This window comes from Daphnia pulex, chromosome 10, assembly GCF_021134715.1.
Source record: "Daphnia pulex isolate KAP4 chromosome 10, ASM2113471v1".
Taxonomy (NCBI): Eukaryota; Metazoa; Arthropoda; class Branchiopoda; order Diplostraca; family Daphniidae; genus Daphnia; species Daphnia pulex.
Genome location: NC_060026.1, coordinates 1,140,880 through 1,163,351, shown reverse-complemented (window position 1 = coordinate 1,163,351; position 22,472 = coordinate 1,140,880). Strand labels below are relative to the sequence as shown.

The 22,472-nt window shown below is 37.3% G+C and overlaps 6 protein-coding genes and 3 long non-coding RNA genes across 16 annotated transcripts; 5 read left to right on the top strand and 4 right to left on the bottom strand.

The window, feature by feature from the left end:
- Positions 1-74: 74 nt before the first annotated feature.
- On the top strand, positions 75-5,413 carry LOC124204681. 5 transcript variants are annotated; one of them, XR_006879039.1, is made up of 6 exons: positions 75-129; positions 731-833; positions 3,028-3,216; positions 4,750-4,829; positions 5,046-5,145; positions 5,272-5,413. It is a non-coding gene; the product is annotated as an uncharacterized LOC124204681 (long non-coding RNA). The 5 variants fall into 5 exon arrangements; XR_006879038.1 differs by having other exon boundaries at positions 5,038-5,145; XR_006879035.1 differs by having other exon boundaries at positions 3,348-4,829; positions 5,038-5,145.
- On the bottom strand, positions 1,144-3,041 carry LOC124204680 (NPC intracellular cholesterol transporter 2-like). Its single transcript, XM_046601794.1, has 4 exons — positions 2,115-3,041; positions 1,832-1,942; positions 1,571-1,773; positions 1,144-1,499 (listed from the first exon to the last, which is right to left on the bottom strand). The coding sequence occupies exons 1-4, from the start codon at positions 2,215-2,217 to the stop codon at positions 1,404-1,406; spliced, it is 513 nt and encodes a 170-aa protein (XP_046457750.1). The 5' UTR covers positions 2,218-3,041; the 3' UTR covers positions 1,144-1,403.
- Positions 5,183-6,698, bottom strand: LOC124204679 (ribonuclease P protein subunit p40-like). The gene is made up of 6 exons (XM_046601792.1): positions 6,475-6,698; positions 6,107-6,413; positions 5,920-6,045; positions 5,671-5,854; positions 5,395-5,609; positions 5,183-5,337 (listed from the first exon to the last, which is right to left on the bottom strand). The coding sequence occupies exons 1-6, from the start codon at positions 6,595-6,597 to the stop codon at positions 5,252-5,254; spliced, it is 1,041 nt and encodes a 346-aa protein (XP_046457748.1). The 5' UTR covers positions 6,598-6,698; the 3' UTR covers positions 5,183-5,251.
- Positions 6,699-7,234: 536 nt separating this feature from the next.
- Positions 7,235-8,010, top strand: LOC124204678. The gene is made up of 2 exons (XR_006879034.1): positions 7,235-7,417; positions 7,488-8,010. It is a non-coding gene; the product is annotated as an uncharacterized LOC124204678 (long non-coding RNA).
- LOC124204677 lies at positions 7,992-8,982 on the bottom strand. Its single transcript, XM_046601791.1, has 4 exons — positions 8,798-8,982; positions 8,689-8,727; positions 8,445-8,616; positions 7,992-8,387 (listed from the first exon to the last, which is right to left on the bottom strand). Exons 1-4 carry the CDS (start codon positions 8,937-8,939, stop codon positions 8,324-8,326), a joined length of 417 nt encoding a protein of 138 aa, XP_046457747.1. The 5' UTR covers positions 8,940-8,982; the 3' UTR covers positions 7,992-8,323.
- A 62-nt stretch (positions 8,983-9,044) lies between these two features.
- On the top strand, positions 9,045-10,632 carry LOC124204675 (beta-taxilin-like). 2 transcript variants are annotated; one of them, XM_046601789.1, is made up of 7 exons: positions 9,045-9,209; positions 9,305-9,404; positions 9,475-9,618; positions 9,682-9,817; positions 9,883-10,001; positions 10,073-10,158; positions 10,218-10,632. In XM_046601789.1, the coding sequence occupies exons 2-7, from the start codon at positions 9,315-9,317 to the stop codon at positions 10,429-10,431; spliced, it is 789 nt and encodes a 262-aa protein (XP_046457745.1). In that variant the 5' UTR covers positions 9,045-9,209; positions 9,305-9,314; the 3' UTR covers positions 10,432-10,632. The 2 variants fall into 2 exon arrangements, with proteins under 2 accessions (XP_046457745.1, XP_046457746.1); XM_046601790.1 differs by having other exon boundaries at positions 9,046-9,209; positions 9,478-9,618.
- A 263-nt stretch (positions 10,633-10,895) lies between these two features.
- On the top strand, positions 10,896-13,490 carry LOC124204674 (bromodomain-containing protein DDB_G0270170-like). The gene is made up of 2 exons (XM_046601788.1): positions 10,896-12,849; positions 12,920-13,490. The coding sequence occupies exons 1-2, from the start codon at positions 11,109-11,111 to the stop codon at positions 13,189-13,191; spliced, it is 2,013 nt and encodes a 670-aa protein (XP_046457744.1). The 5' UTR covers positions 10,896-11,108; the 3' UTR covers positions 13,192-13,490.
- Positions 13,491-16,390: 2,900 nt separating this feature from the next.
- Positions 16,391-20,918, top strand: LOC124204673. Its single transcript, XR_006879033.1, has 8 exons — positions 16,391-16,500; positions 17,496-17,546; positions 17,620-17,726; positions 17,799-18,312; positions 18,387-18,522; positions 18,584-19,526; positions 19,751-20,558; positions 20,656-20,918. It is a non-coding gene; the product is annotated as an uncharacterized LOC124204673 (long non-coding RNA).
- On the bottom strand, positions 17,079-18,522 carry LOC124204672. 3 transcript variants are annotated; one of them, XM_046601785.1, is made up of 6 exons: positions 18,381-18,493; positions 18,239-18,274; positions 17,824-18,133; positions 17,606-17,743; positions 17,414-17,536; positions 17,079-17,347 (listed from the first exon to the last, which is right to left on the bottom strand). In XM_046601785.1, coding segments are annotated over exons 1-6 (633 nt in total). In that variant the 5' UTR covers positions 18,383-18,493; the 3' UTR covers positions 17,079-17,323. The 3 variants fall into 3 exon arrangements, with proteins under 3 accessions (XP_046457741.1, XP_046457742.1, XP_046457743.1); XM_046601786.1 differs by having other exon boundaries at positions 17,419-17,536; XM_046601787.1 differs by lacking the exon at positions 18,239-18,274 and having other exon boundaries at positions 18,381-18,522.
- Positions 20,919-22,472: the final 1,554 nt, after the last annotated feature.

Sequence of the window (22,472 nt, the reverse complement as noted above, 5' to 3'; positions counted from 1 at the left end):
TAAAATTAGGATTGCTTTAATTTGCAATTTGGCAAACTTGTTTTGTCACTTAAGTTTGTCTGCTATTGGAAAATTCAGTTTGATCGAAGTTTGCGATTTGCAATTTTGCATGTCCTGACTCCTGAAAAGGTTATTCTTTACGAATTTTTAAATCACGTTTTCAACAGTAGAGACTTGCAGCGTTGATGTGTGAGAAAATTCTTGACCATCTGCACAGTTGATTGGCGGCGTTTTTATTTTGGGCGAGTTTTGGGCTTAGCCAACAACGAGGAACGAGGTAGGCTAATAATGCTATAGTATTGATGGAAATTTTGTTCACTTTAATTGGACGCCATCAAATGTAGCTAAATTTATGGTCAATTATGGGACAGTTTTATTACATTTAAGTAAGGAATTTGTTTTGTCAAAAGCCACTGAAAAGTGACAACACTTTGAGCAACAAAAAGTGTTTTACAAGTGACGGCAAATCCTAAAGCAGATCATGTTTGAATGTGAGCTGTGATAATAAGCGAGACATGTGCCTGTGTAAAATACTATTTCTGATGATCTATCTAGAATCTAGATGACAACCAGCATAAAGCCTTTTTATGTTTTATGTGAAGCTGATTGCACCTCCACTTTGTTGTATTTATGTATGTAGGTGACCTTGTGTTCATTCGTCTTCATACATTCGACGTATTTTATTTTATGTACGTTTCTCAAACGTGACTATTTCTCTTTCCTCATTCAGGCCTCACCTTGACGACAAAAAGTACTGCCACGTGGATATTCTTCAGCACTAGATCGCCTACTGAGCTTACTGACTGATTATCGCCAGCCAGCATTAGCCATTTGTAAGTTCAGAACTATATATATTTTGTTGTTGTAATAGTTATTCTGTTATATCCTCTTCGAGACAACGATAATGTTGAAAAAAGGTGGTTTAATGAAAAACAAAATTAACGTAGTTTTCTTTAAGAGTTGGCGAAGTTGTTTGTTTTCCAGAAACACCAGCTAAATGTTACCGAATTAGTTAAGCGAACTTTCCGAATACTAAACTGATTGCAGAGAATCGAGCCATGTAAAAGTTGATAAGCGTTAGAGCGAACCGATATGTTTTTATCGAATGGGTAGGGTCTTGTTTACCTATAATTCATCCACACAACCTTTTTGTTTCGTGTATTAGAAAAATGCATTGTTAAAGCTAACATATTGACTCAAATAGGAACTTTTTGTTTAGTATGGTGCAGACAGACAAAGTTTTAAATAGAACCCAATCCAATCCCACAGGATATTATAAAATGATAAAATTAGTTATGTTGTTGTTTAATAAGTGCCATTACCATCTACGATTCTAAATGCAACTATCCACTGATTTTTTAAATACTAACCCTCTAGGGTTATAGCCATGAAGTTGATTTCAACTATTTCGATCGCACAAATTTGGCTGGTACATTTAAGCAGACGATTGTTTTGTCGTCGTCATCATAAAGTTCCCACTGAATGTTCACGTTTTCAGCCTGTCAAGTAAAACAAAATGTAGAAAAAAATTAGCGTCCATCGCCTAAAAATGAATCATTTTTCAACGTACCACTGGGTATTTATCTGAGATAGAAGTAGTTTTGGAGTAGGTGTAAACCTCTTTGGCATTCAATTTGCAACCGACGGCCAATCCGGACTGTTTATTAGTAATGCTGGGACAAGCCAAACTCTCTTTCGATTCCAGATCTGGCAACGAGATATCTCCAATGGTAACAGCAGCTCCGGTAGTGATGTCGCTTTTAATGTTGGTTGCTTGAAACAAATTAGGAATAAGGAATGCGTTTCATTAGCTCCACGAATCGATATTTACCTGGAATAAAGTCGAACTCGACAGTTACTTGTGATCCTCGAGTCAATTGACATGGAAGCGTTTGGCAGTCGGATACGCGCACCTCCAGCACGATGGCGGTCATGTCATTCCCTACCAAGAATAATTCAAAATTACGTCTCAATATTTATCAGAATTCAAACTTAAATTGTTCGACATTTTTATATGGCCGTATTTAAATTTCGATCTCCATCAGAGAAAAATTCAGAACAGTCCGACGTAAAATCAAGATAGGGCGAAATTAAAAGTTTGTAAATGTTCTTACCGAAACAAGGATGAACTGATACACGATACAGAGTCTTGTCTGCATGGGCGTAAAAGGCTAGAACGATGACTAGTACAGCGATGGATCTCATTTGAAGAGCCATTGCTGCTGTTGGAGCTTTGCAATGCTTCCGGACGCTCAGTCAAACAGGTCTGATCGTCCTTTGAACATACTGTGCTATTTTATAGAGCCTAAAAAGTTGTTGAATTCGCGTCAATATCCATTCGGTTTAGTTCTCGATGACTAAGACGTCCATGGGCGGATTTAGTTCACATGTGTTCAACAATGTTTCACAAGTGTTTCTACCTTTTAGAACCACGTCGTCATTTCTCGCATTTTCAAAGTATTCGTATTAGTTTCGGGTTGGAATTGGGACAACTTTGAGTTGCAGTAATTCACTTATTCGTATATTCCAATTCAAAGTGCTTCAAAGTAAAACCAAGTAACAACTTTGCATTGCCCTGGGGGAGGAGACTATTTAAAAACGAGACCGGTAACCGGATAAGGTTTATCTTTCATCAGCAAGTCTAACCCGTACGTCGCAATGACACATTTTTTTTTCACTCGTGTTGTTGTTGTTGTTGTGCATACGTGCGCCACGCGTCGAAAGGATCGCGCATGAACGATTTCACCAGATGCACTAAATGGGAATAATCGGAACGCAACTGTCCTGCACTTGTCGATGAGCGAGTTGGATTAAAACAAATTTCAGAATAGCTGAACAACTGAAATGTTTAGTCGTTCAAGCGGAAACTAGAACGGTTGGGTTTTAATATTAAAATTGTAATTCATAAGATAGGTATAAGTATTTGACTCGCTTTAACTTTAAATCTTCGTGCTTTCTCGTGTGCATTATGTGTATCATTGGTATTTCTTTTTTCTCTGAAATAATTTTACCTTTAAACTTCTTTAGGCATGCAGTAAAAGACACCAGAGCCAGAATAGTAGACTGACCGATGTCGGGAGAAACGCGGGATCGAACTTTTGCAGTTGGCGGGAACGCGTCGTAATTTGAAAAATAAACGAACTGATTGTAGTTCTGCCCGGCCAGTAATTGGGGAAGCCCGCCAGCAAGAAAACAGTAATATCAACCACAATCAAAGTAAGTCACCAACAATATTCGAAGCAATTTTGTTTTAACAGATCAAATAAGATTTTCATGATCTATCTCTATTACTACTAATAAATAATGTGTTTAAGTAAAACCAATTGAATCTTCGAATATATTTCCAGTTTCAGCAATTGAAAAGCAGACCATTTATAGTGACGCAAATACTTCCTCCTCTAGTAGTCCACCGGTAAAATGAGTGTAACCCCTACCATTTAGATAGATACCGGTGGAGAGTTGATTAATTTCAAACCAAATTTGGTCGCCCTTTTTCAACCTCAGCGTTGATGGCAGAGAAAAGGTTCTCCATGTGCCTCTTAGGGCGAACGCATTAGCGTGACAATATGTGATGTCCTTGCCATTTAACTTCAGCGCAATGTAGAGGAGTAGTCTATAAGAAGATTCCGGAAACCACGCCAATCCGTTCAGGTTGAAAAAGTAAGTCCCTGTTGTCGTTGCCGTGAATTTCCCCGTTGATGTATTCATAGCTCCGCCCACATTTACTAGTTCTTCGTCGAATATAATTGTTGTATTTGCTTGACTGAAAACATCGTTCTTGTTTCTCCTGACAAAGAAGTAAGTCGGTGTAGATTTGATATCAGAAAATCCAATTCGCGTTTCAAAACCTATATTAATTAAATCATAAAAGTCATTCCAATGCTCCTTCTTTTGAGCAAATCAAAGTATTATATCAGAGGATGAACTTACTGGGATCGAAAGTTAATTTGGAAAAGTCGCAGTAGACTGTTTCGACATACTTAGCTCCCATTACCGAGTACACTCCATTGAATTGGTGTCCTAGACTTTTAAGATCCAAGCAGGAAGTGGGCATTTTTGTTGCTAGTCCTTGTCTCATAGTAGCGTTACTTGGGGTTAATTGACTGTTGATTGAAGGAGCATTCCCAATTCCTTGCTTTAGATTTACAATCTTTATAGTTCGTTAATATCCGGTTTAACAGTGAAAGCGATGACTTACATGTTTCTGGTCTTTTAGTCTCAAAAGTTCTTCTAACTGAGCATCTTTAGCTTCTAGTTGAACAATTTTGATATCCATAAGTTGCTTTAGGTGAACCTTGCAATTTAAATAGTTTTAACATTAAAGCTAACCTAAATGAAATTTAATTAAATAAAACATTTTTGATTTATTACATAGCTTTCCTTCAGTTGCTGTAATTCTTCTTCTAACGTGAGTTTAGCTGCGCAACTCGACCAGGTAAAAGACAAAATTAGTATATAGAATAACGCTGTCGATAGTGGAGCCATTTTGCGATGGCCCCAAGTCGGAAGGTTCCGTTTTCCCAACTGATTTAGCGACAAGGATTCGCTATGGGTTTAAAAGGCTCTTTGACTAAATCATTCAATTTTTCGTAAACATATTGACTTGGTTGCGTTTTACACAGTTGCAGCTGGTGTATCTCCTTGAAAGGAACAAACTCCATACGAGACTGGTGCGGTCTGAGAGGATTCGAAACTTCTGTTACGAATAATCATGTGGTAAATATTTTTCTTTTGTGGTTTTATTTCAAGGTATTTCGCAGCAGTGCACCGACAGCTGTTGATTGAATTTCCTACTGAGCTGTTGACTCATGGCCCTCTTTTTGTCAAAGGTATGTCATTATTAGTATACACAGTCGTCGTTCAGTGAAAACGTTCTTTGTAAAAATTTGCGGTAGAAATAACTAGTTTCCGCGTTTTTTGCAGCTGTGTAAAGCTTGATTTCTTTTAAAAACGTATTCAGTCCTTAAACATAAACAATACGCAATTTTAAGTTCTAATCATTAAGTAATGCTATGAAAAAATTGTTTTGCGACACAGAATTTTAGGCTGTTTGAGGACATGGCTATTACATTTCTTTCCCTCCTTTTTGTAATGGCAAAACTCGAGTGATACCGGAGTGCAGTTGCATGTGTAAGCAACTATGAGGTACAGATATAAAAGATTAATTTTTTGTTTTAATCGATCCAGTATCTGACTTAATTTATTCAGATGTGTTTTTACAGAAGATGAAATAACAAAAGTCGAATTGAATTCATTTGATTTTCCTTCTAGATGTCTGGTTTGTAAAGACTTGGCAGTTGTCCGATGCCGTTGTAAAAACCGAGCAAATACTTGATGCTGAAAATTAAAAATAAATTAATATGTGAAATTAACATGATTGCCAATAAAACACACCTATTTGGAATTCATCAAATCCAATGAGAGTGAGATTAAGCCATGATTGAACAGAGTTTTCTGTTGCTTCTGGTCGCAATTTCAAAATCACGCCGAGTAACTCTTTTGCCTGTCTTGCAGAAAAAAATCCTTTCCATTTCAAGATGTGAACCTTTTCAGATTTATAACTGGGCTCTGGGCATGTCATTGAAGAAGTGTAATCTTCTTGGTCAGGACTTAGATAAATAAAACAAAGAATGTAATATCTCAGTTTACTCTAAAAGCATATCTAGTTACCATGTGATATTCAATGCAGCAGCTCCAACCCATTCAACAACATCTGAAATGTCTGTTTCAGTGCATAGCAGTGGAACCTTTACTTGATTTAAAATTCTTTCTTCAAAGGATGGCAGACACTGAACTACCTGAAAGCCAAGCAAGTCGAGGTAAGCAGCAAGGGAAGATGGGCAGATGTCAGAATCTGTGGTAAAAACATTATTATTAGTCAACGCTTGATACAATTTCCACTATTAAGAAAAGCCTTACCGTGTGGATGCCAATTCATGATCCAATCAAATTGTAGACTTGTCTGATTTTGTAAACACCAACTAACTCTTTTGTAGTATTTAGAATCAGGGGAAAACTTATCATCAAGAAGATTAACAGAAATGTCTACGAAAACCAAATACAATGTTAACAAACTGAAAAAATTTACAGTGAATAATTAAGTTACCGTATTTAGCAGGACACTTTTTGGATGAAATTACCTCTGCTTGGCCACTTAACCCTAGCTCTTGATACACATCTTTGCAGACAGAAAGATGAAGTTTGCCTGATTCAACAACAATACTCTGATCAACTTCACCCCATGTTCCTAAAGTTCTGGCATCAAAATGTCCTTTTTTAACAAATGCAGAGAGAAAATCAGGGTCCAGCAACTTATGAACGGGGAATTTGTTAACTCTGTAAAATGTTGAGTCTAAAAAGAAGTCTTGAATTTCAGCTATTTCAGTAATTTCCCCAGACAAGATTGCAGTAATCTGTAACAAGAATACTCCTCTATTAGAATAATGTAAAAAGTTATTGAAGTTTCACTCTTACCCCATGAAAATGATTTCCTAGGTCTTGGGAAGGCACTTTATTAAGTATTTGGTCTTTCTTCCATGTGCATGTTTGTTTCAAGGATTTTGGTGGAGGAAAATTTATTACCTCTGGATTGTACATTTCAGGAAGTATTTGAAAGTTAATTCCAACGAAAAAAGAAGAAGTTTTCGATCCGGTGTGGTTTGTAATTGTTTTGTTTACTATTTTAGTCAGTTCCTACTCCATCTAGCGAAAACGTTTTTAGTTATCGATAGTTTATCTCAAAGCTTATAGATGGCGTCACTATCATTACGCGGTTTATTTAAACTATCTAAGTCGACTATATTATAATAATGATATAAAATACCTAGGCAATGAATAAAGAGGGCCAAAGAAGAAGTTACGTGGAAAATTCATAATTTTCTAATGATTTTCTAATGAAGTCTGGAACTCTGGAAGATTTTGTACGATACAATAGATTAACCGAATATTTGTAGCATAATGAATAACGACCACTATGTAAGCATTCAATTTAGTGATCAATTTGCTGCATTACGATAATTGCATTAATCAGAATCATCTGGAAAAGGTCTACAAAAAGAAAATACTGTACCCGCTAAGCTTGCTTTTCCTTTAAACACCCTCCGAGCTCCCACAAAAATCTCTTCCTTTTTATAAGTATTTAACCCATTAATCTTATTTTCCATAGAGATTACTCAATAATTACTTACCCAGACTTTTAATAATTCAGAAATCAGAATATTCAGAATTGATAGACCTCTTGCACCGTGCGGATAGCAGGATTCTTGTAGTCCGACAATGTTGCAATCCGCCATCTTAATAAAACCACACCCTTTTTTTACATGGGCTCTTATGGGAGTATTTTTTCAAAGTGCTTTTTCTCTTACCTGGATTACAACTTCGACCAAAGAAAAATATGGAAAAATACTACATCATTCAGGTAATCCGTAGAATGTAAGTTTTCCACTATTGAAGTAGTGGAAGTCATATTAATTAAATGTTTTGTACAGGGCATCCCCTAAAATTTCAAAGTTGGTTTTATCACAAGTGTGTTGTCAAAGGGTGTCCTTCTTCTTTTCTGCGCCCTGCGATCAATTTTAAGAGCTCATTAATGGGCTGATCTCCTGATTGAATAGCCAGTATCGTGTTGATATGTATTTTTAATGATTTCATATTCTCATTATTCTGAGGTCGACACTTTCAACTCAATTGCTGTTTCTGATCTAGGTCCTGGCTGTTGCACATGAATATAACAGTTATTAAACCCACAGCCAAATTGATACTTCTATTGAAATTCATTACTTTTTCTTTAATGCAATCCTAACATATTCAAATTTTTTTAGTTACAGGCTAGGGATAAACTCACAGCATTGGAGGTTTCACAGGAATTCCAAATATCGATTGTGTTGGCACAAGAACGTCTTTATTTCATGGAAAGAAATGGATTGATTTGTAGAGATGATACTGTTAGAGGCCTTGTCTTTTATCCTAATCTCTTCTCAAGTTCTGCTTAATAAACATTTAAAAATTGTATTAAACAAGTAGTGCACGTCTAATAATTCACACAGAAGGAACTCTATGGGTTAACTCTTGAATGTAATAGTTTTAACAACAATCCGATATGCTGTACATATTTGTTGTGGATTGAAATGCACATTCTATATCAAAATCTACAAAATGGAATGGAGAACCTGATAGATTAATGTAAAAGATGAGATGTTAGGCAATGAACAGCCAAATGGCAATTGTATTTTCAAGCACAGCATTGTCCCTCAAGAGAGATCAAACGAGAAGTTTTTCAATTTCTTGTTGTAAAGACTGAATCTGTGGTTTCGGTTATGATCCCTCATGTACAGTCACAGAACAAGCTGCAATAACAGAACGGGAGACTCCACAAGCACGTCCAAGTGCTAAATAAAGAATGAGTTTATTATAGCACATCTAAACTAATAATTTTATAAAATTACCTTGCTTTGAACGGACAAACACATATGACATATGGAACGTTTTTGTCTTCACAATCACACAGCAATGGCAGATGCAACAAAATCTCCAGTTCAAAATCTCCAATTCGCAACATTAACTTGTTTTCCGTATCGTGTTTCAGTGTAAAATTGACACACACACACACACGACAATCTAAATAATAAGGAAAAATCAATTACCAAGTGTTTCAGTGGGAAAATGTTAAAAATTGTAAGTATACTATACATGTTTTGGTCCTACATATGTAAACAATGCCCATATGCCCTATACAAAACATTTAATTAATATGACTTCCACTACTTCAATAGTGGAAAACTTACATTCTACGGATTACCTGAATGATGTAGTATTTTTCCATATTTTTCTTTGGTCGAAGTTGTAATCCAGGTAAGAGAAAAAGCACTTTGAAAAAATACTCCCATAAGAGCCCATGTAAAAAAAGGGTGTGGTTTTATTAAGATGGCGGATTGCAACATTGTCGGACTACAAGAATCCTGCTATCCGCACGGTGCAAGAGGTCTATTGACACCCTTGCGCGATTGCGCCATCTTTGTTGTTTATGCTCCTCCTCCCCCATCCTCCACTTGCCATACTGCCATTAGTCACCGAATCAACGGTCTTTGACGGCCTAAACCTCGTTTTGGTCTTTGGGGTTTTTTAATAACTGGATTATCTCTTACCGAATTGCTGACATTTCTAAAAGAATACTAAGTACCTTGATAACAAAGAGTTTCAGTAGGAAATTGGTGAGAAACCAAACAAAAAAATTTCTGTTGTACACATGGTCTTCATGATTCTTTTATGATTTCATTTTCTTTTTTCATTTTGTCGTCCAATCTAGTAATAGAAGAATGAATTTTCAGCTTCAGTCATTAATGCAGCAGATCAGCATCAATGACAAGACTTGTTCTGAGGAAAACGAAGGTGAAAGTCAGCATTCGGTATGTTAAACATCACCACAACTTAAGTAACCTAATGGTCTATTATACATAATATTTTGACTTGGGTCAGCAGAGCTATTTTTCTTCTCCGTTACCTACATGGAGTTCAACTCCATTACATAACCAACAAAAAGCCGAACAAGTTAGTAGTGATTCCCCAAATTCTAGTATGGAAAAAGAACAATTTACCCCAAAGAAGAGAATTTTAACTCAAGTAATCATCAATTTGTACTACACATAAAGATACATATTTAGTAATTGATGATTAATTTTTTAGTTCAAATTGGCACCAGAGGAATTTTCTCTTGAAGATGTGCAGCATATGCAGAAGCTCATCAAGGAACTCCATGCAGAGAATGTTCAAAAGACAATGTCCTGCATTAAGCTAGAACAAACTTGCCATTCTTTAAAAGGTGAACACTTTCCTGTTTAGGTTCTGATGTTGAGTATAATTCAAACTTCTTTATTACCACTTTAGATGAGATTGCTTACTTAAAACAAAAAGACCACAAACAAAACTTGGAGGATTCAGAAATTTATCGTATGGAAATATCTAAGAGTCCAGCAACTGTATCAAAAGAAGAGAAGCTTGTAATGGTGAGTCGTGACTCGTGAGTCCTTATTATTTCCCTGGTAGAAATATAATCTTTTAATCTCGTTTTGTACAGGAATTAAATGATTGCAAGCTAAGATGTGACGCAATACAGCGCGAAGAGTTCAGATTGCGTGAACTGGTTTCGGTTTATGAAGAAAGGTCTACAATAATACAGTATTTGTCTCCGTATTTCGATTTTCAAATTTTGTTTCTGTTAGGTTTGAATACTTTCTTAAAATCGTCACGAATACTACTACAATTTTCGCTGAAAACAAGAGGATCTTGGATGCCACCATGATGAAAATTCAGGTTTTGGAATCGGAGATAGCCACATGGAAAGAACGTGAGAACAATGAATCTGAAAAGAAAAAAATGCTCCATTCATTGGTCGAAGAGATGTTTTGTGCATCAAGTCCAAATTCTTTGCGTTGATGACCGTGTGTGGCAACATTTTCCCCTTATTTTTAAGACGATTAGTTTCCCTTAGAATTTTTGTTTTTCATTTCAAGAAAAAAAAAGTTATTATTTAATGTAGCTCGAGAAGTTATGGTTCAAATCGATACATGAAAGCAACTCAAGCTGTTCTTTTTTAGTTGAAATTGAAACTTCGAGATATTACACAGCTTAACCAAATTGATCATCTTATGGTGTTTTACTTATTTTCGCGAAATCCCGCGAGGCCGCGAGTTTCAGTCAGTTTTCGTTCAACTTGTAAGGAAAACATTATAGACAACTCATGGGCACTGTATAGGGTACGTTCAATGTTCATTGAATTTGTTCCATAGTTCATTGAATCATAAGTTAATTATATTTTATGCGTGAAAAAGTCAGCAATTTTTAAAATTTTAAAGCAATAAAGAAATACTTGGCTTCACTGCTTCCTGGGTTGCTGATTAGTCTAACTGTCTAAGTTTCCGATAGCGACATAGCGTCCAAAATGGCCGAATGAGTCAGTCGTTCAACAGTTAGTTCCATGGTTAGTTCGTTAAATTCGTATTTAAGCTAAGACGAAGTATTTCTTGAATCTTTGTAGAATTTTGGAAAGTGTTGGTTGATCTTTTTAGACAATTTCTTTTTAGTGTTTACACACTACGGTAACTTGTTTTAAAATGTTTGAATTGCACGAGTCATCCGACAAAGATGAACTAGCGGAGAAAATAGACAAGATCATATCCGACATCGAAGAAAACCAAGTTGGTAATCACGAAGAAAATGTAATTACTGATGACGACGTCACCATCGTGCTTAGCCAGACAGACGACGACAAGTCGATTTCCGAAGAAGACGCGTCTAACAAAAAGAGAAGCCCTTCAGTAATTTCTGATCAAAGTCACAAATCAAGTAACATGAGTCAAACAAGTAACAAAAGCAAAAGTAAAAGTAAAAGTAGAAGAGGTTTTAATTTTAAGAAAAAGTTGAGTAAAGAATCTGAAAATGTGTCGCAAGTAAAATCGGTGGTGGATGAAAAACAAAATGGTTCTCCTGGTAAAACTAAAACACCTTCCGAAGAAGAAGTTGAAAAAGTCAAGTTGCCAAATGATTCTGGAGTTAAGGTTGTTCGACGAGGTCGCAAAGTAATCACAACGAAGATCAATTCTATTACTTCACCACCAAAACAACCTACATCAGGATCACTTTCTCTACCAGACGTATACAAATCTGTGGCCTCATCATTCTCCTCTTCAGCCATGGAAAAGCCCGGTGAAGAAACTACAGTAAAGAAACGAGGTCGCCGAGCTGCTGCAACGCCACATTCATCACAGAAGAATAATGAAGAATCGGTTGGCGAGAAAGAAGAAGAAGAGTTGGAAGGACCAGCAAAGTTCAAGAAGTATAAAAACATGACAGATAGAATGAGGTCAGTTTGTGTCCTTGTAGAACGGCTGAGCCCCCTGACTGTTTCTCAAGTACGAGTTGCCAATCAGAAATCGTCGAGTGAAGTAAAAGAGGCAAGCGAAAAATCGGCAGTTCCAGACGATCCTCTGGCGGAAGAAGAAATACCTGAAGAGGAGCTGATTCTTTCTATGGATGAAGTTGATGACGACGAACCAGAGGTTTTGTCTTCTCGTAAACGAGAAATGGAATCGGTGGATGAAGGGTCAGAAGAGAAAAGACCTCGTGTCGAAAAAAATGACACAGCTACACTAATCGTAATTGCTTTTCCTGTTACCTCCGTCACAGCATTGATCGAGGAAAATTCTCCGACTGACGTTGTCAACCCACAGATCACAGCAGAGGAAAAGTTGGTGACAACACCTCGCCCAGGTCGAGGACGCCGAGGTCGTCCACGCAAGTCGATTACTCCGGTACTAACCAAACAAATTGCCTCAAAAGAAGATGACGTGACTGTGGTTGCCGACCCGGAATCGAAGAAAACTATTCCGGCTAAATCCAAACCTAAACTCCATTCCGAAAGTTCTGACGCCGAAGATTTTGTAGAAGAAGCAGCGGGAGTAAGTGAACGCCAACCTAAAGAAAATGAAGCTTCCAAGCAAGATACCCAATCTGTTGATAAAAAAGAATCTCCGATTGAGGTTACTCCATCCAAATTGACATCGAAACGTGGTCGAGGCCGTCCATTGAAAGCTTCTCCCAGAATTGTCTTGACCAACATTTTGACTCGTCGAAATTCAAACACAAGTAGTGTCATTCCTTCAAAGAAAATTCGTCTTTCCGATGAAATATCCATCACATCTGCTGTTGAATCACGTGGTGATGTCGAAAATTCAGAAAAAGGAAACGTCACCAACAGTGTCCAGAAGAAAGACGTGAAATCAGGAGCTCGACGTGGTCGTCCAGCCAAGGCATCCATTTCACCAAAAGCGACTATTGAGAAATCCCCAGATACAGGTATGTAAAAGTAATTAAAAGTTGAAAAGTTCATTTTGAAGTTGTTGTGCATTTTCCTCCACGATTGCAGTCGCAACCCGTTCGACCAGGACAACTACAACATTAACACACTTGGAAAGAAGAATGAAGTGTTGCTACGTATTGCTGGAACGCGATCCGGAGGTTGAAGCTTTGCGCATTGCAATGATCAACCTCAAAGGAAAGAGAAAAAAGGTGGCTGCTGCAGCATCTAAAGTTGAAATTCCAGATGCTGCCAGAGTAACTCGTGGAATGCAGAAATTTGCTGAACCAGATTCAAAGAAAATTTCACCTTCATTTCCTCGTCGTAAACGTCAAATTTAAGTGACGAAACGTCAATTTGTTTGTTTTCCCCCCATTTTTGTTCACATTATATTCCACTCGTGTCATTTCAATTTCCTTTTCGGTTTAATTTACCACCACTTTCTTTTTTTCCCTCGTTAAAATGCAGCTTAAAATGGTTCAGTTTTTTTGTTTGTTAAATTTAATCCCATCTTCGGCATCTATCAACACGATCTATTATAGGTTAGTTGACAAGCAGTAGCGCAGTGTTATTATGACTTTGTCTTAAATTCAAAATTCAGAGACACACTTCAAGTGTTAATACAAAGTTCAAACGGGAATCAAGGGTAAGTTGCTTGTTGTTATTTCACGTTTACGCTCACCACCCAACTAGGTAATTTAACCTTAGCGAAGTCTATTTATTTATTTGACAAGTTTTTTTTTTTAAATGAAGACTATCTTAAACTTGCTTAGGGCAATTTTCGTTAATCTCGTAAACCTTGCTAAGTAATTAAGTGTTTACATTTTTTTAATGATTTGAATCGTGTATTTATTTCAGATTGAAATTGAAATTTGTATTTATTTAACCTGTCGTTTCTTCCTCGGTAGCGTTCCAGCATCTTCTTTCATCTTTATCCTAAACTATGTTCCGCCAGCTCTGGTTGGTTTCATCACGTAAATGCGTCGGGTGTGCCGCTGTTTGTTTAAACCAATCGCCAGTCCACCGGCTCAAACTGAACCCGCCTACCCGTCCTTTCTCGTCCTGTACCGGAATGGGTTCTGATTCTTCCTGTAGTTTTGCCTGTTTTGGTATAACCTTTGGCTTCGGTTTATTAGGTTTTGGTGCCTTTTTCGGTTTAGCATTAGGTTTTGGTGCCACTTTCGGTCTCGTCAACTGATGCGGTGCTTCTTGGTAAGGATTATATTTCAAGGGCTCCCTCCGGAGACCACTCTCAGCTGGAGTAGGCGGATTCGTACTGTACCGAGCAAGATCTTCTCCTATCCATACGCATACTTCCGCCATCCTTGAAACCTGTACTCTAGGAGGTGGACGGAATGGGGTGGTGTTCGGTACGCGTCCAGCGTTTGCCATTGGCGGAGGAGATACAAACTGTTGCCCGTAGAACTGGTTCGGATGAGACAACGTCCTTCTTACTTCAGGTAATCGATTCTGAGCGTAATCTTGAACAGCAGATTTTGGTTTTTCAAACATTTCCGGTTTAGTTACAGGCATCAATCTTCCATATTCATTCGGATACACGGATGGAGTAACGTAGTCAGCAACCCACCGTACACTTTCGTGATTATCCGGTTGCTCACCAGTAAAAGCCTTATCATCGGGGAGTGGATGGACTTTAGGTACGTCATCCGTTGATTCCCGGCCAGTCCGGACCCTAGGAGCTGGTCGGAATGGGGTGATTTGATTAACATCCGGTACGTGTCCAGCATTTGCCATTGGCGGAGGAGAAATCTGTTGCCCATAGAACTGGGTTGGATGATACAACGTCTTGCCAACTTCAGGTAATAAATTCTCAGCGTAATTTTGAACAGCCGATTGTGGTTTTTCAAAGACTTCCGGTTTAGTTTCCGGCATCAATCTTTCAGATTTATTCGAGTAGACGGATGGAGCAACGTAGAAAGAATCAGCAACCATCCATACATTTTCCTGATTGTCCGGCTGCTCACCAGTAAAAGTCTCTTCATCTGGAAATGGATAGACTTCAGGTACGCCATCCGTTGATTCACGGCTAGTCGGGAGGTTCGGAGCTGAGTGGAATGGGTTGGTGTTGTGACTCAAATCCGGTTCGTGTCCAGCATTTGCCATTGGCGGAGGAGATAACTGTTGCCCGTAGAACTCGGTCGGATAAGACAACGTTCTGTCAACTTCAGGTAATCGATTCTGAGCGTAATCTTGAACAGCACGGTCAGTAGGAAGATCATTCGAGTATTCCAACACAGTTTGGTAGTTTAGTTGGGCTTTGATGTTCTGGCATACGCCGTTATTCATGTTCAAGCTATCTGGACTCATGTACGACGGGTATTTTACTTGATGATCCTGTAGCATCGATCCAAGTTCTTTTAGTGAATCAAATAAAATATCCTTCCAAATAGAAGATCCTTTCGATGGCTCCAATACTGATGGCTTTGGTTTCTTTTTCATCTTGCGATGTGGATGAAAATCTTGATTTCTTTCTGCAACCGGTCGCCGCTTCACGACTGGACCCTTTGGTCGTGTAGGGTAAATCCCGTATGCGATGCCATTCGATGGTACGTATGTAGGAACTAGTCTAGATGAAGGCGGAATAATTTCTCTCTGGTTTGGTGACGGAGGAATTAATCCGGAAGTAGGTTTCCGCATCACAACTGGACCCCTTGGTGGTGTAGGGTAAATGTAGGGTACGTTTCCAGGAACTACTCCAGATGAAGGCGGAATATATCCTCTCTGGTATGGAGGAGGAGGAATTAAACCGGAAGAAGGAAGTCGGGTACTGAAATTTCCAAATTGTACACGTTCCATATCAGGTATTTGTTTCAATTCCACCTGCTGGTGTTGGTATGACACAGGAGAATCGAGTACGTGAGACTGTGAGTTGTCTGGTTGTCGGGTTTGGTGTGTAGCAGTACTCGTAAACAACCACGAAGAAACCATCGAAATCATAGCTGAGAAAGACATTTTTGAGTTTGTTAGATCTCAAAGAAATTTTCGAATAATGTAGAGGGCAGCGGTGACCTTTATATAAACTAGGCACTAGGCATCTTCGGCTATCCTCGTCAGCAGTCTGTCACGGCGTAGAATTTTTAATTTAAAAAAATTTAAATCAAACGTTATGAAATTAAAGTTTACATTTTCTTAAACCTTTTTAAATTACGCACGTTTTTCAAGTAAAAGATAATGAAATAAAATTATAGAAATAATTCAAAAACCCATAAATAGAAATGGAAATCTATAGATGCTTGCTGGCAACCCTGCATGTTAACTTTTATCAAAATGAAAACCAAATTTTTCTTTGCTAATTTTTTGTTTTAATCCTGTTCCTGGGAAAGTGGAGCCAGCTTAAAAATAATTATTTCTATTTTTTAAAACTGATACTCGTTTACCTTTTGTTAACATATGTATTAAGTGTTGATATTCATTGTCCGAAAATTATTTCAAAGTTCTAGATTATTCTTCTGAAGTTGGAGGCTGGTTGGAGGCACTAGAGGTATAAACCATTCAAAATGTTGTGATAATTTGCTTAAATCATCCAACATATTTATTTTTATCAATATTTAGGGTTCAGGAAAATAATAATACTACAGACTAAGGTTATAAACAGTAGACATGAACTGGAAATCTAGACTAGACAATTGGTAAGTGATGAACTTATTCAGTTATTGCTTTTTCTTATGCATCGTTTTCTTATGATTGAGTCTGTAACAGAGTGTTTAGGCAGTGTATTTTCCACTGTATTTGCGAAGTCCTTATTAGACTTAGGATACTCTACGCTATGTTCTTTACTCGCACGAATTTGCGTGATTATGTAATCGTTAGTATCAGAGTCGCCAGTATGCTGGCCCTACTACAGGTCGTTTCATCGTTTGTAATTGTGGCTTTTTAACCTTTGGGGGAAAAGAAATTTATCGGAAGTTATTTCGAGTCATTTGAATTTTCGAGGGTACTGATTCTGTCAGCATTACATTGCGGTAGGGCTAATGAGTTGTAAGGTTAAACAACAACATCATCTCCATTAAGAGGGGAGATTTCATCAAATGCACTAAGAAAATTTTGAGCCCATTTCAATTTAGTATGTCAAAGCCTCAAAGGCCACTTCAGCTGCCGTCTTTCCTTTTTAAACTTTTACGTAACTGCATTGCAATGCAGAAGGCCACGTCGGCTCCAATCTTCGCATTAAAATCGCTGGTGTATTGCAACTCTCAGAAAATTTGTGTTTTTCATAGGGATGTATCTCTGTATTTGGATGAACAATCGCTTTCTAAAACAAGGCTACTTCTTTTATGGAACAGATAGACTCAAAGACAAATGTACTTTTGGCTAAAAATGGTTTCACAAGGCGAAAAAGAAATACAGTTTCATTTGGAAATTTGTTTTGGGGCTTCTTTAATGCAAACGAACCAGTCGACGAACCATAAAAGGTCAGATTCTAAAAGATGACTTGATACTCCTTTACTTAATCTAATTGCGAGGTGTCGAGACAAACTGCGTAAGAAAAATATTGAATATTAGAATGAGAAGATTTAATAGTTATTATGATAGAAAACATACTGTACGTGATTTCCGTAGCTTGTAATTCTCTTCTTGCAAGGTTAAAATCATTTGTTTACTGACTTGTTCCTTCTCTTCAAAGGCCAGTCGCTCCGCACTCCACTGGGATTCTCGAGTTCTCATCTGATGTTTGGTAAATGTATGCGATAAGTTTCAAAGAACTTTAAAAACTATAATATTTCTTCTAATAACCTTGATTGCCATAGCCTCCAAATCCCGACGTTGTTTGATTAGTTTTCTCTCAGATTCCTTCAGCATGTTGAACATTAAAAAGACATTTTCAGTCTGTTCTGATGGAGCGTGAATTTTCCGGGTAAGAGCCAATACTGCCTGTTTCATCGATTAAATTCATTTAGCCATGATCAAATTTTGTCGCATTTAACAGGTTACATATCATTATTCAAATTTACATCGTTGATGGCTTTCCGCATTCTGGCATTTTCCTCCATAATCGCGTCTTGTGTTGAATGTTGATTAGTAGCGGAGGAGCAAGGACCGATAACAGGATCAGAAAGTACCGACAAGACCGGTTTTCCCATTGAATGTCTCTCGTGCGCTTGTTTCGTCGTAGACTGGTTATTGCCGATGTTGTCCAGGGACTTGGCGTACGGCTCGGGGCTCGACTTACTTTGTTTCGCTAAATTTGGAAGCGGTTGAGAAAGTAGTTCGATAGACTTGATTTCACCGCATTCCTCGTCGTTCTTACTTAAGTGGCGATCCCTAGCAATTAAAATCATTTTAGCATTTCTAATACGAAAATTCCATCGTCCATAGTTTATTTTATAGAGGATTTAATTCAATCCAACCAATTTTTAAATTACTGACCTAAATACATTCTCAAATTGTTTTTTAAACAGATTCCTGTGAGTTTTGTTACGAGAATTTTATCCATCAAAAAGGTAAATTAACAAAATTTTCATTATTTGAAAGAAATAAAAGAAGCTAAACGTTAACTTTTGTGACTTACATTTAGCTGTTGAATTGAGGATTAGTTAACGTTAACAACCTGTTGGAAAACTTCAGAGCATCCAGGATTTGGCCTACTGAAAAATCGGTGAAATTCGATAAAACGAAAACTACTGAAGGATAAGCGCTTTGCACATGTGCTGGTGAGCTGTCACGGTATTTTTTTATACTAAATACAAAAGTGTATCGCCATCCTTTTTTCAGGTCGCCAGTTTACATTTTCGTTACGTCCTCCTCCGTATTTGGGCATGGAGTTGTGCGTGACGTCTGTCACGCGATTTTAACTTCCCTTATTGGGATCAGTCGATTTCCATAAAACAGCGGCCCCTGGATTACTCAGTGATGACAGCAGGTAGCTACAAATAAATGGTTGCACAACAACTGACTGTAGCTTGTCCACAGAAATTGAAAGAAGTCAAAACATGTCGTGTCAATGTAAATAGTATTGAAATCAGACGAATATGGTAAGCGAGTTCGTGCTCAGTGCCATTAAGTGCAATTTACAGGTAGCTGAAGGTTTTAAATTCCAAGGACTCTTTATTTATATGCGAAAATTGTAGTCACTTGCATAAATTGAAAAATTCTATCTTCTCCTTAGATATTGATAACGAATAATTTGCATATTTATAGTGTAACATGGCTCCAGTACAGAACATTATGTGAGATTACGTCTCTATCTTTATATTGATGTAAATATCTAAAATACTCATTTAAAGAATTTGTTATTTTGGTGACTTCTTTTTGTGTCCAACCTGCCTATTTAACCTGAATAATGCATGCACGAAGATTAGAGAGTAATTTTACAATGAAATTTGTACTATGAAAAATGTTTTTGAAGGAAATAAATAGAAAATCTTTCCATCTATCTTCTCATCCGGTTATGATGCTTTGTTCGAATTCAAACGTTTTTAAATAGCTGCCGCTAGGGGGATTCAGAGTTTCCGGTGGCCATTTTTGCCTAAGGCGAGTTGGTAGAGAAGCTTCTAGATCAAGCTTGGCTTGGGTAGTCGTCCATGATGCTTTCGATTAACCGGTCGTACGAAACAATTCTGCTAGAAATTCTACCCTTAAATGTTGGGAAATTGCTTTCACATTCAAACGAGAACATCCAGGAAAAGAAAATGAAGACCAGGACAATTGTTAAGAGGTAAATTAACAGTATTTGCAGAGGTTATCTTAAAATTCGTTGGTAAAGTTTCATGGCTGGAAGCATGGTTAAATGATTTTGTGTTCTCCTCAAAGGCGAGCATGGTATTAAGTTAATAGACCATGGCGAAAGGCAATTATGTTAAGTTTACAATTATTTTTAGATATGCGATTCTTTGATTTGATGAATTTCTGTGGTAAATCGTTTTTACTTTTCTATTTCAGAGGTTGCAGCATCGACGATAAACGTTGATGCACTTTGTTCACCCAACGCCAACAGTGAGGCTTTGATATCCTGGGGATGTAAAGGAGATTGGTTAAATTTATGAGTGAAATGTATGAATCCTCTAAAATTTGCCTCAACCTCCTAAACATTCACAGGCCAAACCAGCAAATCTACATTTTTGGGTAATGTTGAAATGTAAGAAAGAGCTTCTTAAGTTAACGTCCACTGATATAAATGTAACACATTAAGAGAAATCAAACTATAGTTCACATGCAAAGACTTAGCACCAATTTGTAACTATCGTATAATTGCAGTTACATATTTCTGTTAGGTTCTTGCGGATAAGACTTGGCATCACATCATTAGATTGCATTTCATCAAAATCATGTTTGTGTTCCTTGCGAGTTGTTAAAGTAATGTAAAGTTTGTTTTGATAACTTAATTATTTCTCAATTAAAAAAAAACACTTTTCTACTTAACAAGGGAGGGTATCTGGATTTACACGAGTTTTGTACAAAAATGGGAAAGGTGTGTTAATCTTGATTTACATTATGGCATCTGAGACTGAACATTTTTTTCTTCAAGTCTAATTTTTAACAACTTACGATAACGGAATTTGACGGTGGATGTCATCTCGATTTTGGCAAAAGAAAACACGAAACAATTAAATGCGCCTTGCCTGTATAATTTAAGTTTCCAGAGTGCAGGGTCCTAAGCAGTTAGGAAATTTGTTACCAGACCCAAGGAAAATGTTCTCAGGCAGTGAACCTTTGACCTGCAGCAGTGAACCTTGATATTAATTTACTGGTAAAGTAATTTTTACTCTTTCACTTTAAGTTCTTTGACAAATTACAGAACTTTATTAGTGTTCTAGCTTTCTCATTGTATTTTTTGTTCAATTTAGGATTCCCGACAGCAGGGTTCCATGTCTATTGGAAAATTTGTTGCTTGACCTAAAGAAAATGTTCCCAGATGCAGTGAGCCTGTGGCCAAGATGTATTCAACACTTTTCTGGCAGACTAAATTTTGGTTTATGGAGCAAAATAATTTCCACTTCAAATATGATGTAGTCTGCTTCATCTATTGTCAAACTAGTTACCCGTGAAGACTGTTACATCAGAGTTTTTACGTAATTTTCTTTTCAAATTTCTTGACCGTAATATGAGATAGTTTTGGTTAATCAGATTATTAATAGAAAAGGACAAAGATATCGTGAATGAAACTTTTTGTTTTTAATGTTTTGTGGAATAATTTTTACTGATTTAAAGAATTACAATAAACAATGTATAAAGGAATTGCATTTATTGTCCCACCTCCGCCCACAATTCCACCACTGTTTTATAAGCACACATATATCCAATTATTCATACATACATACACACACAATTAACCCGTTGGCTGCCACGCCATACAACCCGTAGGTTGTTTTTCTACTACTCTACGCGCCACGTCTGAAGGATCCATGACCAAAGTGGGACTTGCCATTTCTGACAAGTCCGGGCTGACACGGTGACAGGAGAAGATGGAATGCACAACCTCTAGAATCCATCACCGTATCGACAAGGGGGGAAGTCCCTATGGTGCATTGCCTAACAGGGCCTTTCGGCAAATCTGGGGCAGGTGCAACTGTTCGATCCCAAGGCACATAAGACCAAGAGACAAAACAGTGCGGCCCGTGCTAAGGAGCTAACACATGGGAGAACAAAGGCGTGGCAGCCAACGAGTTAAATAAGAAAACACTCATACCAACAATAACAATAGATGATCCGCGTAGAAAATGTAGGATGTCATTGCACGTTTCTGTCGTAGAGATGCTGAAGTCTGATCCCGTCTGATGTTCACAGTCTGTAAGCCGCATCCTTTCAGTCATTATCTAAATGACTTAATCAAGAAGAAAACAAAATTAATAACAAAATTTACATTCACTGACATGACAAATGAAGTTACCTTGATAACACCAACCAGGTTTCTCTAAGCTATCCAGAAGATGTAATGAGTCAAGTGCTGAAGACGAGGAGATTACTCCAACAGCTTTCCCTATGACAGAGCATTCAAATGATTTAGTTAGTTATTTTAGAATTGTGTTAACTTTCCAACATGAAATCTAAAATATTGACAGAAACTATGGGGGTTATGACAAAAAATAAAACTTACAATTGTCTGAAGAAGGAGAGTAATTTAATAATTTTTCTATCTTTGGCTGTAAGGCAGCAGCAGCAGTCTTCTGTATCTGAGTTAGAGTTCTAACTAGCTTTGACTAGTTAATCATGATGAATCTAAAGGAAATATGTCGATAAATATTGCAACATTGATTGCAATAAGCTGAAATTAATCGCTACCTACTACTTGAGTAAAACATTCAGAAAAATGCAACTAATGTTGGTATATGCCCTGCATCTTTTCATGTGACTTCTCGGAAGTTGCTGCATTAAACCTGAAGATTACCCATGGCCTTTAGCTTTCTCTATGACAAAAAATACAATTTATGACATATAAAAATGTTTAAAATTTCTGAAAGATGAACAATACTTGTCTGTCAAGTGTCAATGATGCAACATTTGTAGAAAAACATGTTCGAAAAAAAACAATGTATGTCCACACTGGGGTTAGTGACCTACCATACCAAGATCAATAGAAAATCCAGATAATTATTATGAATATTAACAAAAATGCTATCATCGGTCTTTACCTGTATTAACTGTATGATGCATTCAGCAAACC